This window comes from Mesitornis unicolor, unplaced genomic scaffold, assembly GCF_000695765.1.
Source record: "Mesitornis unicolor isolate BGI_N332 unplaced genomic scaffold, ASM69576v1 scaffold19740, whole genome shotgun sequence".
Classification (NCBI taxonomy): Eukaryota; Metazoa; Chordata; class Aves; order Mesitornithiformes; family Mesitornithidae; genus Mesitornis; species Mesitornis unicolor.
This window is the reverse complement of record NW_010156464.1, coordinates 5,301-24,070: the sequence shown is the minus strand read 5'-3', so window position 1 is coordinate 24,070 and position 18,770 is coordinate 5,301. Positions and strand designations below refer to the sequence as shown.

The following is an 18,770-nucleotide window of genomic DNA, read 5'->3' as shown; positions in this document are numbered from 1 at the left end:
ATTACCCTCAATCTGTGCTGGATACGGTCCCACATATTTTTCAGTGTCTGGTAGTTTTGGATCCATGAATGGCAGGATATGACTATTCTTACCATACACAAGTATAACTGAATATACACACCAAATCCTTCTTGTCTCATGAAATATGGTTAAAGTCTTGTTTTTTCTTTAAGAATTTTATGAGCTCCTGATGCACAGATAATGAAAAAAGCAAACACATCATGGAGACAATAAATCTGTACTCTGAGCTTTTAGGTGCATCAGTCTTCCCTCCACACTACAGCAGAGAGAAAGTTTTCTTTTTTTTTTTTTTTTTTTTTTTTTTACAAATAAAAGCTTAGCTTGAGTTTGGGGTGTTTTGGGGGTTGGTTTGTTTTTGTTTGTCTGTTTAGTTTTTTTTAACCAAAAGCAGCTGCTGTATACCCCAACTGCTACTGAGTTCCACTGTCTGTAAACTTATACAATTGCTCAGTTACATAGGACAACACCCAAATAACACAAGACAAACTATTATCATTACAGTGCAATATATATACATTATCAAGAGTATGTTTTCACTGATATGAAAGCATATTTACAGGTGTCCACTATACAAAATTCAAGCTCCAGACCAAGAATGTTCCTTAAGAAAAATTCATATTCAGTATACACAGTGTGCTGTAACAGACAAATGCAGAGTTTATACCATATAGTTCCAAGACAACATGAAACAGGACAGACAGAAAAAGTTAAGCTTTCTTAGTAAATATGCTCTTTATGAGCATTAAAAACAAACAAAAAAACCCTTTCAAAACAAATTTGCCCTATTAATCTCAGTCTCAAAGGAAACCAGCATTTTGCACTTGCAACTTCTCTTCTATTGAGGTTATTTCATCTCTGATTACTCTTTATTCTTGAAGAGCAAGATGAAATTCATGCATGTTAGCAAGGTTTATGCAATATATATTTAAAAAAAAATAAAACTCAAGATTAAGACACATCTTACGTACACGATCACACATCAAGAAAATAGGAACATATAGGATCTCACTGCAGGTATTCCTTACCCAAAAAAAAAGCCTTGCATATCAACCTAGTCAAAGGAGGGAAATACTGACACCTTCAATGACTTAAGTCTTCTGACTACTGAATCAGCTAACTACAGCTAATGCCGTCTACCTGGCAAGTCATTTTCACTTTACAGGGTTCTACAGATAGACGTTTATCTTGATAAAAGTAGCAAAACCAAAAGCTAATCGATACTACCCATCCCTGCCCACTCTCTTTTCCTAATGTGCTGATTCCAGTGACAAGAAGTAGAAAATTGATCGAAGGTACAACCTTAAGTGCCTCTTCAGTTAATTTTACCAAAGCAGTTTGAGTTCTGCCAAAAATTTTCTGAGTTGGAAATGGCAGAACTGCACTGCATATGACAAGCTTGTATTGGCAAGAAATATACACCTTACTGATTGCAAAGTTGTTATAGTCTCTTGTTATAGTCTCTTGAAGGGAGGAGAGAAAAGAAAAAATAAAAAGAAAAAAAAAGTCATGCTTTGGCAAAAAAACCCCTGACTACAATAATTTCCTTTAAACCTTTTAGAAGTTCAAACATATTTTAAACATTTAGCTGCCACTCCTTCTCAGCCTGAGGTCCGCAATCAGTCAAACTCCTTGGGTCAAAAAATTCAGCTGACAAGCTTGAGCTGTGCAGCATGCCTCCAAAACTGAAAAATCTGGGGGAATGCAGCTTACTGTACAATAACCTTTCAAAACAAACATTAATAAAAATAAAAGAGAAAGGTGCTTCAGTTGAAAGTGATAAAAATAAGCTCATCATACACAAGATTTTTAATAGAAGACTAGTAAGGTGCCTTCTTTTACTACATATCTGATGCTTCTGTGGCATTTGGAAACAAACATATTCAGACAGAAAAGTCACAGTTTCACCAAGCTGCTGTAGAGAGTCAAAAGTTCTCATCTTGCTTAGGTCAATACTTACAAAAGAGCACAAGCATAGATGATCACTTTTATAGCTGGTAAACTGAGACTCTGTTACACTCCTTTTCTCTTAGAAGATGTCAAACAGATAGAATATACTTATTTTGATTGTCATGGCTAAAGTTACACAATTCACAGCAAGTGCTTAAAAAACAACCACAATGAGCAAGTATTAGCATAAAAAAGAGAAGCCTGTTGACAGAGCAGAAGTTTTGTGAAAACACAAACAACAAATCAAGTGTGAGCTTCAGCTTCAGACACAGGGTCCAACACTTCTTTGGTCCAACTGTACAAAATACACCACCAAAACAGCTATAGTCCATTATCAGCCACCTGACTTTTACGCTGTCTTACTGAGCTTTCAGTCTCTGAATCAGCTAAAGGCTGTTCACTTAAGTCTTCCATTTCTTCTTCTGATTCTTTTCCAAGTGCTAAATCCTCCTCTGAGTCATCAGCACTTGAATTTGCTGCATCTTCTCCATCTGAGAAAACTTTTACATCTGCAGTCTCTTCCACATCATCTGCAGAAAGCTCTGCAGCCTCCTCCGGTTCTTCTAATGCTGCATTCTCCACATTATCCTTTGTAATTGCTTCTTCTAAACAAAAGAAGAGTTTTAAATACTGAAGTTATAGTGAATCTCAGAACAATGTCTTTTAAAGTTACATCAGCCTGTATGTAATCTGAAATATTCATGAAAGTTACTACTGAAAACTTGTTCGGGACCACATTTTCCTTATTTTTCAGTTACTTCAAATAAATCTTCAGTAGTATTTCTCTTTCATTTTCATTCATTTTTCCTGCATATCAGGCACAAGTAGCTTTCATTTTGTTCCACCAAGTTACAAAAGAAAGACAGATCAATTTTACTTGGCTCCTTGAAGAGGTTTAATTATCAAACAAATCAGTGGGAAAGCGACACTGGTAAGCTCTGTCAGGTAACAGCCGCTGTTGAGTCAACCAGCCAACTGGATAGCATACTGCACAAGTATGCATAGATATGTTTTTCCTTTGATATTGATGAACATCTAAGATTTTGAAGGCGGTAATTTTGCACACTTTGAATTCTAGATTTGGCTAAGGTTTTATTGGCGTCACAGATGCATCTTTAACAGCAAACCAATACACACAAATGTATACAATTTCGAAAAAAAAAAGAAATTAGTTTTCACTCCACTAAGTAGCACAAATGTACCAAAAGGTGTTCTGGAGCTTAACACACATCTGCTGCTGCCAAGAGACTTTATTTCATGTGCAAATTTTTGCCTCCCATGTTCACTGAGAGCAGAATACTATTTGGAAGCCTTCTCACCAAGGGCCAGGAAGATGTATGTTTTCTTCTTTTATATGAAAGAGATGCAACACCTTTCCCCATCCCCTTACCTGCACTCTCTAGATTCGACTCCTATCTCCTTTCTTCCTCAACCACAAATTACATCAAGAATCTTACAGGTTCAGAATGTTGCATCTCATAACGCAATATACAGAGTGCATATTAGGATATGGAAGTGTCCTGCCAAAGCAAATTCCTTTCTGTATTTAAGCAACATGTCTAGGGAATATGCACCTGCACAAAATACACAAACCTCAGTACTTTTCTTCAGACTTCCTCATTTTGAATGCATTTAGCCTCTCCACAGCTGTGGAAGCTAGAACTCTTGGTTTGGTTTTTTCTTCCTGCTTTGCTATCCTCCAAGTGGATGCTTTGTCATGAATATTTTAGAGCCCAACATATCAATCTTTGTCAGTGTGACTAAAATTAATACCTGGATTACTGGTTCCCATTTAAGTTCTTGACAGTGTATTGCTCTCCCTCCTACAAGTTTACATTTAAACCTACAGTATCTCACTCAAGAGCTCTTACCAGATGTTTCAGCTCTGTATCTTGACTTGGATGGGCAAAGACAGTCTGAAATCAAAACCAGTATCTGTGTAAAGGAAAATAAAGCATTTATTAGCAAATCATCCCAGCAGGCCCTGCACTATTAGGTCTTTTCCTACTCATACTTTTTAGACAGACATGCAATAAAATTTAGAAAATTATGTAGTCTTGCTCAGAGATAAGAGCTAAAAACCCCATGGAAAAAAGTGCATTCTCAGTATATACACCAACCAACGAAGGAGAGATCCTTTCTACTACAAATTTTCTGCCTCCTAATTCCCTAAATTTATTCCTTATTGAAACTGCTTGTATTTTAAGAACAGAGGCCCAGACAATAGTTGAGGATTTTTACTTCTTTAAAACTTATGAAACAATCTTGGTCAAGATTTTCTGTATTGTGGGATGTTATTCCGTTCCTAGCCCTGGCTCACTCATACACAAAAGGTATTACCTACACCTTTTGTGTTTGTTGTTATTTAAAGCAGCCTAGTGTAGAACAAATGCAATCAAAATCCAAGGAAGACATTTGAGTCTCACTGTCACATGCCAAGAATAATGCAAAGGAAAAAGAGACCAATAATACCATGTTAAAGAAATACATTTCAAGCATTGAAAAGCTTTAGAAAAAGCTGAGAGATTCATTTTACATTTTTTCACCTTTTCCAGGGTTGTTTTTTTTTTTAGTGAAGGACAGAGAAGGAGAGCTTTTTCTTTAAATCACCATATTCATTTGCTCCTAGCTATGCTAACTTGATTTGAACTCATTTGGTGATGAAAACCTACCACTTAGGAAAATGCAGCTGCTTAAATTCTATAATGAAAGGTATTTGCTCATATGTACCAATCCTGTATATACATTATGTATAAAACTGCATTTTCACCTAAAAACACATACACTGCTTTGAAATAAATTCCATGTACTATTGAGAAACACACTCAGCATGCATTTTTTCTTTATTTCACAAATACTAATAATTTGACCTGAAGGGACAGAGATCCAAGTGCCAGAAACAACCTTTACACTTCTTATGTGGAACAGCAGCTTAGCAGCTAGTTAAACTAGTTATCAGCACAAGTGTTTTAAACTGTCATTGCAGTTGCAGAACAGGATTGTGGACCAAGCAACCAGTCTGCAAGAATTTCTATTCACATCTAGATCTTCTTTTCCAGCTCAGTTTCTCATTTAATATTTATATTTGAGAGGTCATAGACCCATACCATTCAAATATTCTGAGAAGAAATAATCCCAGCTCCACAGATAAAGTAACTTTGAACTGTTCCCACTGATGAAACACATAAGACTCAGGATATGATCCTTAACATTCACATTTACAGCAAACAGGTTTGGCTGAATAAGCCTGATACATGAACGCAGCAGTTCCAGTTAGTAACAAGAGATGTCAGATTTTTCAACTACTACTGAGATCTCAAACCATAGGATCACGGGGGAGAAAGTGAAGTCAGATTTTATTAAGATGAAGCTGTAACCACAAAGTTATGTCTTTAAATAGATAAATCAGTTAAACCTCCAAATCCTCAAAGGCTTTCAGAAAACATTTTCATCCTTTCATTTTGAGTAACCGTGCAGCAGCATACTTACACTGCTAACTCCCACAAATGCCATCCCACTCCAGCTAATAAAAATCTCTCAACAGAGCCGATGTTCTAGAAAGTTGGAGTCTTTACACAATTCTGACACACGCTTCAGTAAAAAAGTCTTAAATATAAAAGAACAATATAAAAGTCACTTGTTTAGTAGATGGACCAAACAAATTTAAATTGAGGCATGACTTTCACAGAAAGCTGAACTTATCCAAGTGAACCAGTGTTAACCTCTACCAGAAGTAACAAGACTAGAGAGTGGATCTGCAGTACTGAACGCTTAAGAATTTTAATTACATATGCATCATTAAAAAGCAATTTAAAATAAGGTACTTCGGCATATCTTATCAGTGAAATTTATTCTTTTCTTCACAAGTTAATGTAATACAAAAGTTTTAGGTAACTGAGAAAAAGGAAATAATGTTCTTTCTTACCAAACCCAGAAATAGGCCAATCAATAAGGTAGCCAAAATGAAGATTGCATAAGAAATCCAAACATGAATTCCAAGAGTCCCAGTGAGGTAGTTATGAATTTGCTGGAAATGAGAAGAAGATACTTAATAACTGGAGTTTGGCGTGAACACCTAACACCACTTACGATTTATACTACTGTCAACATTACATTAATTGGTATCTAATTAAGACTTTTCAATTAACAGTATTTATACTACAGTCTTCCCTCTCAAGCCCTACTCATCCTTAAATGTCATACTGTAATTCTTTTGATACCATTAATTCTTGGTTTTCTTTAATGAGCTGTTCACATTAAAAAGCTTTTTAAGCAAAGGATGCACAACTCTTCCTTCCTAAGGAAATGCCATACATAATCTTACTGTGGATAAATGTGTGAGGAAGCCTCAGAGCATGCAAGAAAGTATCACAACACTCTTGATCCTTATATTCTGTAAGAAGGCAACAACTGTCAGAGACAGACTTGGGCTAGATGAACCCATGGCATGAACCTGTACATTTGTTCCTGTGGCCTGTGTTGTAGGAAGCTTGCTATAGCAAGCATCCCTGCTAACAACTGTCACAACACCAGTAGAAGTCTATGAAGCTGGTTATCTAAAAAAGGGTAACTCAGAACTTAAATATTTCAGAACTGAAAAAGCAACCAAGTCAGGTTAAAAGCAAGTGTCCTATCGACAAGCACACCACCAAGTGTAAAAACTGTAATCTCAAGCAGAGCTTTATCCCCATAATTCTATCTGGGAAGCAGAGTGGTAGACAGAAATTGTATCAGATCAAAACACATACTTAAATTTGGGAATTCACTCATTAATCAAAATCAAGCCGCTTAGTTACTATTTAAGCTCCTTAGTTCTTAAAAGGAGCCACCCGTTCTAAGCAGACACTAAGTGATCTCAATTATAAATTTAAAGATAATAATCCAAATACAATATTAAAATTTCCTTGAAACTACAGTCTGTTATTCAAACCTACAAATACAATTGATAAAACCAAGCATCACATGGAGTCAGATAGTCTTGTACAAAGTAAATTACAACATTATATCTCTTCTAAGAGTATATCCATTAGAAAACAACCCACAATAAACACATATAAAAGTTTAAATATTGACATTTCAGGGTCCTATTATTTTTATTTTTTAATGTCAGAACAGCTTCCCACATTTATTAAAGCATATGCAAGTACAGCACAGCAAGAAGAGTGAGGAAATGTACAGCTGAAATATTCATCGAAGTGGAAAGCAAATTAGAGAATGTTTCTTCCCAGACCATTTAATCTTTCAGGAAGGAAGCTAGACAGAGACAACATTATTACACAACAACCTTGGAAGAAAAATACCAGAAGGCTATAAAAACTTAATACTATACAGTGAAAGAAAGAATCAGAGATAGCTTTCACAGGACACCTAGTAACTGAAAGTTTTGTTTGATTCTGGGTTAGTCAGATGCTTACTGGAAGTGATATGAACTCTGTTCAAACCCTCTACTCCATTTCTTTTTTGTAGCACACATTACATTAAGACGTTTGCTACAATCACATACAGTCTCTCAATCTTGGCTATGCTTACAGTTTTTAAGGAAGAGTACGCTTCCTGACCAAAACGGTAAAGGTCTGAAAACTCTCAGTATATGCATGGCAGAGGAAAAACTTTGACAGTTCTCAAATGAAAGTGTCTTGAAATATTTTTAAGCTCAAAGCATACTGAGCATTTCTCCTTGACTTCTGATAAATACAGTCCAAATCTGTTGTGTTCCTCTGCAAATGGTGTTGACAGTTTGAAATCCAGATGCAGAAATTCTTACTAAAGAATAAAACCATTACCCTTTCTTCTCCTGTACAATACACTAGATGCAAATGAACTGCAGAGCAATGATTTACAACTCTAAAAATGAACCTGGATATAATCTTTAGGAATAGCATTAAGTAAGAGAAACTGGTAGATGCTAAATTAATTTCTGATGTTAACAATAATTTTTGCAGCAGCTGTCCAATAACTACTTTATCATCATAGCACAATTTGATAATACATTTTAATATTACACCAACATAATAAGAACAGTAAGACTTTTCAGTATTGATTATAATCTTTACAGTCAAACTGCCATTTTTGGCATTGACTAAAATCTGTAGTGCAAAGATACTATACATCCAACGTACAGAAAACGTAAGGAAAATTTAACTCTCATAAAAGATAATAAAAATATTCAGTTAGGTTTTGACTTATAAACAGAGTATCATTCTAAGCATAATGAGGGCGTATGGAAACCAATACCATGTGGTTACTTACCCTGATCCATGCAGACAGGTGAAACAGCCCTGCCATACCATGCATCCTAGAAAACAAAGAAGAGGAAGGAACAGGTTCTAAGATGACCAGGAGCTGAGATACACAACAAATTGCCCAGAAACCAAAAGGGGATTCTATCTATAGACTTTCAACGGTATTTAGCCCCTAGTAATTGTCAGAAGGCAGCTACTGCAAATAAATACATTTTCTCTGTATCACGTTCACTTAAGCCAGCTCCGTGTAAAGCACTGAAACACTGACTTGAAAGGCAACACTTGAGCATAATCAATAAATAGCAATTCCACAGCTTAACCCTGGTGCAGCCATAACTACCTTTTCCCCAGCCCACAGCACCATGCAGCCCTGTAGCTTCTCTCCCCATATGAAAAATCCACCACTGGATCTCTGGCAAATTTACACACAATAGCTTTAGCCAGAATGAAACACAGGCCATTCACATCTTTGCGTCATCCTTTACATCATGCAAACACTCTACACTATTTCAAAGCAAATTCAATGTTCCAAAAACAAATTCTGATATATTGTATAAGCACTACACTGTTTCCTATTCCAAGGGAGGACACAAGACTTCCTTGTAAACAAATAAACAAGAAATCCCTAAAGCTAAAGGCTGCCTCAAGTAGCCAGAAGTCATGCAGTAATAACCTACATAAACATCCATTTGATTCCAGTACTCAGCAGATACTGAAACTGACACATAATGCTCACTGGCTGTATTTTTTTCTATATATATTTTCCAAGATGACAAACATGCCTTAGCAAGCACAAACAAAAGCAAATGCAGAAAATAAACTGCTTTTAAAGGTGAGAAACTGGAAAGCAGGCTGTCAATATAGATTGCTTCTGCAAAGCCTACATGTCTAGGGTATAAAGGTCTTTTGTCTTTAAGCTGTCAACACAGCATTCTTAATGAATAATCGGCTATAAACATGTTTCTTGTTAATAAAAACCAAAGTGTTACATTATAGATGATGGAGACTTCCATTCTGCTACAGGCTCCACAGCTTCCCATTTTCTCTCTAAAACATATCCTTCAAGATCCTCCAACGTCCGTGAGCCTCGGTATCTGCGAAACACTCCATCGTTCGCACTGAAGAACAGAAAAACAGACAAACACAGCTATCCCTTAAACTGTATCTGTGATAAAAACAAACAAAAAAACCCAAAACCATACACATTATAAGTTTGACTTGCTCAGAAAGTTGAACACCTAAGCATTTTTAGTATGTTTTGAAACTGCAATCCATGATGGAAGGTCTCAGTTTTCAAACACCTTGAGCTTTTGCCATTTATTAAAACTATTTTTCTTAAATATTCACTAACACCACAGCAAATAAAAAGTGTGAGATTAACGAACAAAACATTTTTGACAACATAAAATTTAAAGTGTGCATATGTATATATGTGTGTGTGTATATATGAACAACTCACAATGATTTAATAAATGGTTCAATATTTAAAGGATGATATTTTATTAGAGAAGAGATACAGTAAATGTCTTTTCTGATCCGTTTTTAACAGTATTGGCAACTATGGAACTTAGTAAAGACCCTTAACTAAAGAAAAGCCTCAGATGAGGACTTGATCATACAATCAAAGCTCCAACAATAACCTGCACTGAAATCAAAAGTCACTTATCCTTCATTTTCCTTTATGTTTCAAAGTTAACAGTCTAAAACAAGTGACAAGCAGGAGTCAACGCTACATTTTGGACTGAGTCAACAAATGAAGAATTCTAAGCAGTAACAGAAGCAACACAGCAAACAATAGAAAATTTCCGCACTGTTTTACATGTGACCTATCCAGTCTACTATTCAAATGAGAAATTTTAGTAACACTTGTATAAGGTCAAGCATGTCTGCTCACATATGGTCAGATTTCTAGAAGGCAATATCACAAACTTGCACCAGTTTTTACAAGTGTTATTAAATATTGTTTCCAGACTGAAAAAGCATTACTTTTATCTAAGTACAAAACTGTTTGTAGGAGAACCTTCCACCACCAGTTAAAAATACATACTTTCTGTTCATTAAGTCCACTGATTTCCTGAGAAACATTTTAGAGACTGGCAAAAATGAAGTAAGCCAGTTGTTCATTACAATCTTCCATGCCACTATTCAAAAAGGACAAGAAAAATAATACATACTGAAACGGACAACTGTTCTTAGTATGACACACTTACTGGTAAATTGTAGGTAGTGTTGTGACAAAGAAACGACCACTCAAGCCTAGAAAGGGAAGAAAAAAAACACATCAAATGGTTAAGTAAAACTGAAACTTCTCATTCTGGCTTACCTATAAATACCTACAGATCTGTATTTGTAGACTAGAAAGCAGCAGACTGCATAGCTTTTACTATTGTTTCGAAAATATGGGTTAACAGTTTGTCTTCAGAAATACTACAAACAGTAACAGGTACTAAATGCTGTTAACAAATTAAGGAAAAATGCTGACCTTGAAGGTTTACTACAAGGTAATTTTTATACATGGATTTCTTTAATCAGTATTTGCACACAGCTGAAGCTTTTGACCAGACCAGCAGTGTGCCCCTCCAAATAAGAGAAATAAGAGCCACACAAATGCACCCATATTCCAGGATGCTGTGTTCTTGTGTCTGTGCACAGCCTCATCCAGATGACCTCTGTTTCACCCAGAAAGTTGGGCCACTAACAATAGCAGTGACAACAATGGCTTACAAACTTTGGTCCCTGATTTTAACTAATATTCTAGCTGATTTTAAATTATTCAGAGCTGTACATTTCAGATTTCTGGTACTTAAAGTCATTAATAAATTTATCTTCACATTTGCTTGTTTGCTTCCAAATACTCCACATAAACTGCACTGTCTGTTCGTATATCCTGCAGGTAGGCTCAATCTCTCTCAAACATGACTGTTGTAAGATGACGTTTCTGGGTTCTTATCCTTCCTTCCCATATTTAATTTCTCTCAAGGCCAAATGGTATGCTAACAGATCAATCATAAAGCTTGGGATGTCTCAGCATTCTGTTCTATAAAATGTTGCAAATTTAAGCCTTGAGTATTTTTTGCACCATCCAGGAAGGTGGGTTATTTCAGCAAAGACAGCAGAAAAGACAAAGAAAGGTTGAAGTAGGGCTTCAAGAGGCTGACTGGAATTGATCCCAACACTGAAAGTGGGTGTTTCACTTACTGGCAAATAATAATAGTATTTTTACATAATAACCCTTTTAAAAGAATCACCCTAGGCAGTGACAACATAATGCAACTCATAGGACACAAGTTATCCAAATCATCAAAAAGCACCTTGCGGGGCAGAAGGCATTTGAAGTTCTCTGGCCTTGCACTCAGTACTACTACAGAGTAATAGGTGCAAGTGCTTCCAGCTTCACTGCTGTGTTAGGTACACCAGTGAAGAACTCCCAGTGTACAGTTTCATTACAAATATCAGCTGTGAAGGTAAAAGGTGCCAAACATCTCATAAGGAAGCAGCCTGCATGACTCAACTAGCTAAGCTGTCAGGTGAAGACATCAGCCTCTTCCCTCTGCTTCCAAATCTGAGGACAGTCAGGGCTATTTGACACCTCCTGACAGTTACAAAACCTTCAAGTGAGAGGAAGAACTTGCCTTAGTGCTCAGTAATATTATTTACTATTCAACACATCCAACTTAAGACTGCAGAAATTAAATATGTGCTACTAATGCAGTCTATTTCAGAATAAAAAAACCCCCAAACTTTAGATGTTATTAACCCTTAGATACATAGTCTAACTCCATTAGTAAGGGCTACATTCCTCTAGCCAGCAATTATGATTCATAAAAAGTACCAACGTAAAGAGTACAAATCAGTCATTTAACTTTTCTTTTTATAAAGCTCCGTGAAAGTCTTTTGAGAAAGTAAGTCCTTTCTCAGCTTTCAATAAAGCAAGTATCTTTTCATAGAGTCACAGAATGGCAGGGGCTGGAAGGGACCTCTGAAGATCATCTAAGTCAAACCCCCTGCTAGAGCAGGATCACCATTGCCTAAAGAAGATCACACAGCAACACATCCAGGCAGGGTCTGAATGTCTCCAGTGAAGGAGACTCCGCAACCTCTCTGGGCAGCTTGTTACAGTGCTCTGGTACCCTCACAAGAGACAAGTTTTTCCTTGTGTTTAAATTGAACCTCTTGTGTTCTAGTTTGTGACCACTGATCCTTGTCATGTCACTGGGCACAAGCGAGAAGAGTCTGCTCCCATCCTCCTGACATTCACCCTCTAGATATTTGTAAGCATTAATGAGATCCCCCCTCAGCCTCCTTTTCTCCAGGCTAAACAAACCCAGCTCTCTCAGACTTTCCTCATATGGCAGATGCTCCATTCCCCTCATCTTAATAGCTCTGCACTGGACTCTCTCCAGTAGTTCCTTGGCCTTCTTGAACCGGTAAGCCCAGAACTGGATGCAGCATTCCAGATGTGGCCTCACCAGGGCAGAGTAGAGGGGGAAGATAACCTCCCTGGACCTACTGGCCACCCTTTTCTTGATGCACCCCAGGATGTCATTGGCCTTCTTGGCCACGAGGGCACATTGCCGGCTCATGGTCATCCTGCTGCCCACCAGGACTCCCAGGTCCTTTTACCCTGAGCTGCTCTCCAGCAGGTCAGTCCCCAACCTATGCTGGTACCTGGGGTTGTTCTTTCCCAGATGCAAGACTCTATGCTTGCCCTCGTTGAATTTTATTAAGTTCCTCCCTGCTCAACACTGAATGGCAGCACAGCCTTCTGGAGTGTCAGCCACTCCTCCCAGTTTTGTGTCCTCAGCAAACTTGCTGATAGTGCACTCTGTCTCATAGTTTGGGTCCTTGATGAATATATTGAACAGGGCTTCCTTTTGGCACCAGGAAGCTAGCAATGGAAAAGTATTGTAGCAAGAGAGCTACTGCTTTCAGATACAAAGATGAGCCATACTAAGCCAGGTATTTTTAAAAGTTTCAGCAGCAATGTTTTTCCTAGTGTGAATTCCCCTATGGAAAAGGCAAAGAACGGTTGTGGAGGCTTTTGTTTGTAACCAAGTGCAAGCATCTTTAAAGTTCCAAAAAAGGAAGTAATCTTCATTTCAACTTTTCAGCTTTCTGCCTTTATTGCTATGAGAGGCAAGGTGGTGGAAAACTTAATAAAACAGCTTAAAGCAGTGCCAGCACAGTGACATAAAAAGTAAACAAAACCAAAATTTTAACAGTAGAATTAATCAAGCAGAAAGCACTATAGTTTTCACTATAGTGAAAACTTGATTAAGAGTCATAAAGAACATTAATAAGCTTAAGAGCAGAGAAAGTCATGGGAACGCTGAAAGATGCTCTGAAGTTCTTAAAAATGCTAGTCAGACAAACAGAAAACAAAAAAGCTAGTTTAAATCTCTCTTACCAGTGGCTTATCCTAGAGCAAGTACCAACAGTCTCAGAATGAACAACGATATCTATAAATTATAAAATATAAAATCTGTTGCCAAAAATGCATCTAAGCATCCCCAAAACTTTAGTTGGTGGTTTGTTGCTTATCTAAGGTACCTCCTTAGATCAGTAAAACTGGATGTGAAGCAGCTACAAAAATGCTAAGAGAGTAAATTGATTTTCTGTGTGTTTAATACAAACTTGAACTTACTAGTAGTTTAACTTGAAATACAGTTAAGCATCTGTCTTTGCTTGACAAATCAAAAACTGACATTCGTCCATTATAAAGTCAACAGATAATCAAGAATGGGAAAAAAAACTTCAGTATTAGCACACACCCCCCTCCCACAAAATACACAGATAATATAGATGCCATCTAAAAGACAGCTGCTTTTATCAAACAACTACTCAGAGATTACAGAAGACCCAGTAAGTTTTGCTTTAAATCCCAGGTAAGTGTTGTGATTGAGAACTTAAGAAAGGCACCACAAATATACAGAGATTTGAGAACCGGCAGTGCCTTCATTACTTGCTCTAGGAATATTGAATGTTTTAATAGAAAAGATGAAGAAAGAATAAGTACTTTAAGACTAGTGCATAAAGCGGCAGACATGTGCTTTAAACCCATTACAGCTCTGGTGGATTTATTCTTTGGTCATCTGCTGTAATTAAGCACCATGAATGGCTACTTTCTCCTGCAGGTTTTGGAAGTGCAATTTTATGCAACTCTGCGCTAATCCAGTGATTTTCCCCTAATTTAACTCATTTAGACTACTTTCAATTTGATGAAGGGGTGACATAACCAAAGGTAATTAAGGTACCATTGTGCAAGCCAGAACAGGAGAGAGCATTTAAGCACACCTGCTGAAAGGCTGAAGCATAAGCCTATCACAAAAATTCCTCAATCACTTTGCAAAGCTTCCAAAGGAGCTCATATCCCTTCAAAATCACATCAGTACCAAAGCTCAAATCTGTAATAAATTTTTGTTTTCAAGTTTGAGTATTCATTAGTTTCAGAAGTGGCTACAGTTTTCCTGTTCTGTGCTGAACTGGATATTGCAGGTATATTATGCATGCTTTAGTATAAATTCATCATTTTGGATCAGTCCTTTGACTTGCAGAAGTCAAACATCCTCAGAGGTCAAGACTCTCAGTAACATTAGAAATTCAAATACTTACGGAACTTCTGGTTAAAAGTCACCTCTAAGGTCTTAAGAATCTGGTATCACTCAGCAGTCAGAAAAATTTAGATCAAAATAAATATGAAGTACCTGACCCCTTCACAGCTCCCAATACTTCCATTCAAGTTCTTTACCAGAAAGAACTTGAGTTCTCAAATATTTTATTTTTACAGTCTCACTTCTGAAAATGCATTTTTAAGTTAGTCAAAGTCAAATGCCACAATCAAGACTGAAATCCTTTTATGTGAATACTGCATAAACGAAAGAATCCCTAATTGGGAGAAAATAACAAGATAGGATTATAATGGATCACCATTTGCAGCCTTAACTCCAGAATAACCACTACTCTGTTAATGTGCAGAAGCCAAGTTTATATCTATGAAAAAAAAATAATATTCAAACTCATCTGTTTAATAAACTGTTAACAATTCGTATATGCACTAGAGGAGAGTCCCGCATCAAGAGCTTTTTGGCATCACAGTTTTTGTATACTTCTAAACTTTTAACAAAACATTAACCTACAAAAGGTCTAGAGCAGCTGGCATTTTCTTATGAACTTAAATTGCTCTGAGACAAGAGTTTAAGTAATTTCCCTGCTGTTAACTTGATAAAGCTAACATGTTCAACATGTTTTCAAATAATAAAATGGACATATTTTCCACATACTTCATAAGGAGAAAAAAAAAAATCAGTAAAGCTTATTTTTTATTCTAGTAACATCTCTTCCTAACTCAGTCTTGAAAATGCTGATAAAATCTTTTATCCCCCCAAAGCCAAAACAAGCATGAAGCATTCCCAAGAGACCCACAAGTTTAAACAATATTGGTATTCCTTACACAAACACACAATCAGAATTTGAAGTGAGTCACCAAATGAATAAATAAGACTGTATTCATGCTTCTGTGAATAGTTAGGAAACCCTTTTTGTAAAACATTTTCATATGTGCATCACCAACAGAAAACAACAACGTCTGTATTTTAAAGCACTACTACAATTAAACAAGACAATACACTAGCACCATCATGGAAACAGTGGAGAACCTCCTAATGCAGGCTCACACTGTGGTAATGACACTGCACTCTGAAACTCAGAACTGGAGACTACAGAAGTGGATTCTTCTGCAGACAGTTTGCAGGAGAGATGAATGACAGGCAACAGCTTCCAGTGAAGTAGGTTAAAATAGAGAATAAGTCCCTTTTAATACAGTATTAAACTAGATCACTCTTCCAATTCTTTAATCCTTCAAATTGATTTTATAAACTTTGGCTCACAGATATGAGCTATATAGAGAAACAAAACGTGGATAACATTATTTTTATTTAAAAACCTGTATTCTGACTTGGCTAGTATCCCAGATACTCCAGTAAAATAAAGCACACTGTCAGATACTAAGCGGTACTTAGATTGAATAATTAATTCCTTTTATTAAAGCAGTCTATTTCATACTATACCTGGTTCTTGAGTGACATCCACCTTTCCCACAGTGATATCTAGATGTTCACTTTCCTTTGCAAAACTCTCCCATATCAGTTCAATCTGTTGACAAGCTGGACACCAAGGAGCATAGCTAACAGGAGAAGACAGGTTAAATATTTTAATATTCTTACACTTATAGACATTCAAATTGATTTACTGTACAGTAAAAATACAAGCACATCAATCACACAGGAAAAAAAACTAGTTTTTCTTAATCGAGTCTACTGAATAAGATAATCAAGTAGTTTTTTATCAATCCCTACACTCTCCTCCTCATGTTAATAAAACAAAACCAAATCTCCACAGGTTTGAGAAATTAATATCCAAACCTCTCACCACTTGTGATTTATTCTATTTACATATGAAATAAGTCCATTTCCATGGCAGCTATCTGAATTACTGAAGCCAGGCTGTCCTCTGAAGCCATACCATTCAACATAACATTTTGTATTGATTTCCCACACCTCAGAACTTCTAGAAATTATATTTGTCTTAGCCCACTGCTCAATACATCAAAGCATGCCCTTTTTGATAGCACTCTTCAGAGATTTAAAAAGAATGCACGTCAAATCCCTACTGCTCAATTGCCTGTCTTTCTCAAGTCTGGGTTTTTCTCAGAAGTAATTTCAATAAAATAAAGCATGTTTGGAAAGCTGAGTTTTCTATACTACCAGTTGGAATAATCCAAGTTTGCAGATAATAACAACAAGGAGACAGAACAGCTAGTATGAAAAGATAATATCAGATAATGCTTAAATGCTGATAAAACCCCATCTGCCATCATTATGTATTTTACCCTAACTTGGTTGACAAAGCCTGCAGCAAACTTGTGCAGCTTGCAACGGTCTGTCAATTATGCAATTCGAGTAACCCAGAACAGCTAGGTATAGCACATAACTGAGACACAGCAGTTGCCCATCCACAGAATTGATCTTCTACAAACCAAAAAGAATACCTTTATGTGGTTTAACCTCATTTATTGGGAGAATGGAGGTAGAAATGCATATATGCCGGTTTCTGACATTTTAAAATCAAAAGGACCAAGAGCAGTGGGTCTAGTGGCACACTACTTCTCACAGTACTCCATATATACTACCACATTCCCCAGCTACTGTTAGCAACAGAAACTAATTTCTTCATGGGCAAAGACCAGTATCCTCAGCAGCCAACATAACCACTACACTAACCAAGATCCTCTACAAGGAACTCCCTTACTCCTGCAGTTTGTATGCCACTACTACTATCTGGCCTAAAAAGCCGCACTTTCTACCATCTGGCTGTCTTCTGATCAGGAATGCTAACTTTCTTAGTGGCTGTGACAGAAATCTCCCCAGTCATCCACAAATGCTCCACACAAATGCAGCAGAATCTAAACCAGGTAATTTCTCACGGAAGATGTAGAATCAAATGTACCCAGAGTGCTCTATGGTAGTTTTGAAACATAAGTATTTAAAAAAGGAAATCTTGTCAATTGGGAGTTAAAATAATACAATTGAAAAATACGTGTTGTAGTTCACTGAACTAGATATTTATGATTTTAAGTATGAAAGCTAGTAGTCTGGGGTCTCGCATCAACATCATTTCACATAAAAGTATCTGAAAACAGTACATAAATCCTATTCTTCCAAGAAACAGCCCCTCAGTATCTTTTAAAAAGATGCTTGAAACAAGTCTTGAATGCAGAGCTGTTTCCCATTGTGCTGCTGGCCTACAGAGGGCTTTTGATAATAGTTTGATACATATTGTATTTTAAAAAGAGTATTATTTTATTACAGTAGCTTGACTGATAGGTAAGAAACTGCACACATCTATCAGATAACGCTGTTGATGTTGCTCTAGAATTAAAAAAAGAAGTCAGAATATTTTCAAAATCCAGCTTCTCTAGATGCATCAAACAGATTTCATGAGATGTTCAAGATTAATATACCCTTTAGACTGTTTAAGGTACAAACAGAAATCTGGCCCATATCAACATTTATGTTTACATTTCACATTCATGAGCCTTACTTCTAAATGAAATTAAGTTCAATATTCAATACATATGCCTAATGTTCATATGATTATAAACATTTTCTTTAGCCCAATGAAGCATTAAAATCCACCCATATCACGGACTGGCAGTGACAAAACATAACAAAATTCACAAAAAGCCTTAGTTGTTGGTTTCCTAGTTTTTATTACCAATTTTGGATGTGGGATGGCAACAGTCATATATGATACTACAAGACCCAGCCACTCTAGCTGAACATTGGCACAGTCAATCAGTCTTAAAATATCTGCTTTACATTCCTGAAATTCCATGTTCAATTTTTGCCAGCCAGGAAACACCCTGTCCCCACATATACAAGAAAGAACTTGCAATAGACATAAGATTTTTGCACTGTTGTTTACTTCAACAGCCTCACTTTTTGTGAAGCTTTAACGTCTGCATTTGTTATGCAGCATTTGATGACTACAGAATTCAGGAAT

The 18,770-nt window shown here is 36.6% G+C and overlaps 1 protein-coding gene across 1 annotated transcript in view; it reads right to left on the bottom strand.

Moving 5' to 3' along the window:
* Positions 1-2,289: 2,289 nt before the first annotated feature.
* Positions 2,290-18,770, bottom strand: part of TMX4 (thioredoxin-related transmembrane protein 4) — a 21,719-nt gene continuing 5,238 nt past the window's right edge. Inside the window, exons 2-8 of the mRNA XM_010193016.1 lie at positions 16,277-16,392; positions 10,421-10,466; positions 9,200-9,328; positions 8,218-8,263; positions 5,894-5,995; positions 3,840-3,903; positions 2,290-2,570 (exon numbers count right to left, since the gene is read on the bottom strand). Coding sequence (XP_010191318.1) covers positions 2,290-2,570; positions 3,840-3,903; positions 5,894-5,995; positions 8,218-8,263; positions 9,200-9,328; positions 10,421-10,466; positions 16,277-16,392 — 784 coding nt within the window. The remainder of the gene's footprint in view (positions 2,571-3,839; positions 3,904-5,893; positions 5,996-8,217; positions 8,264-9,199; positions 9,329-10,420; positions 10,467-16,276; positions 16,393-18,770) is intronic.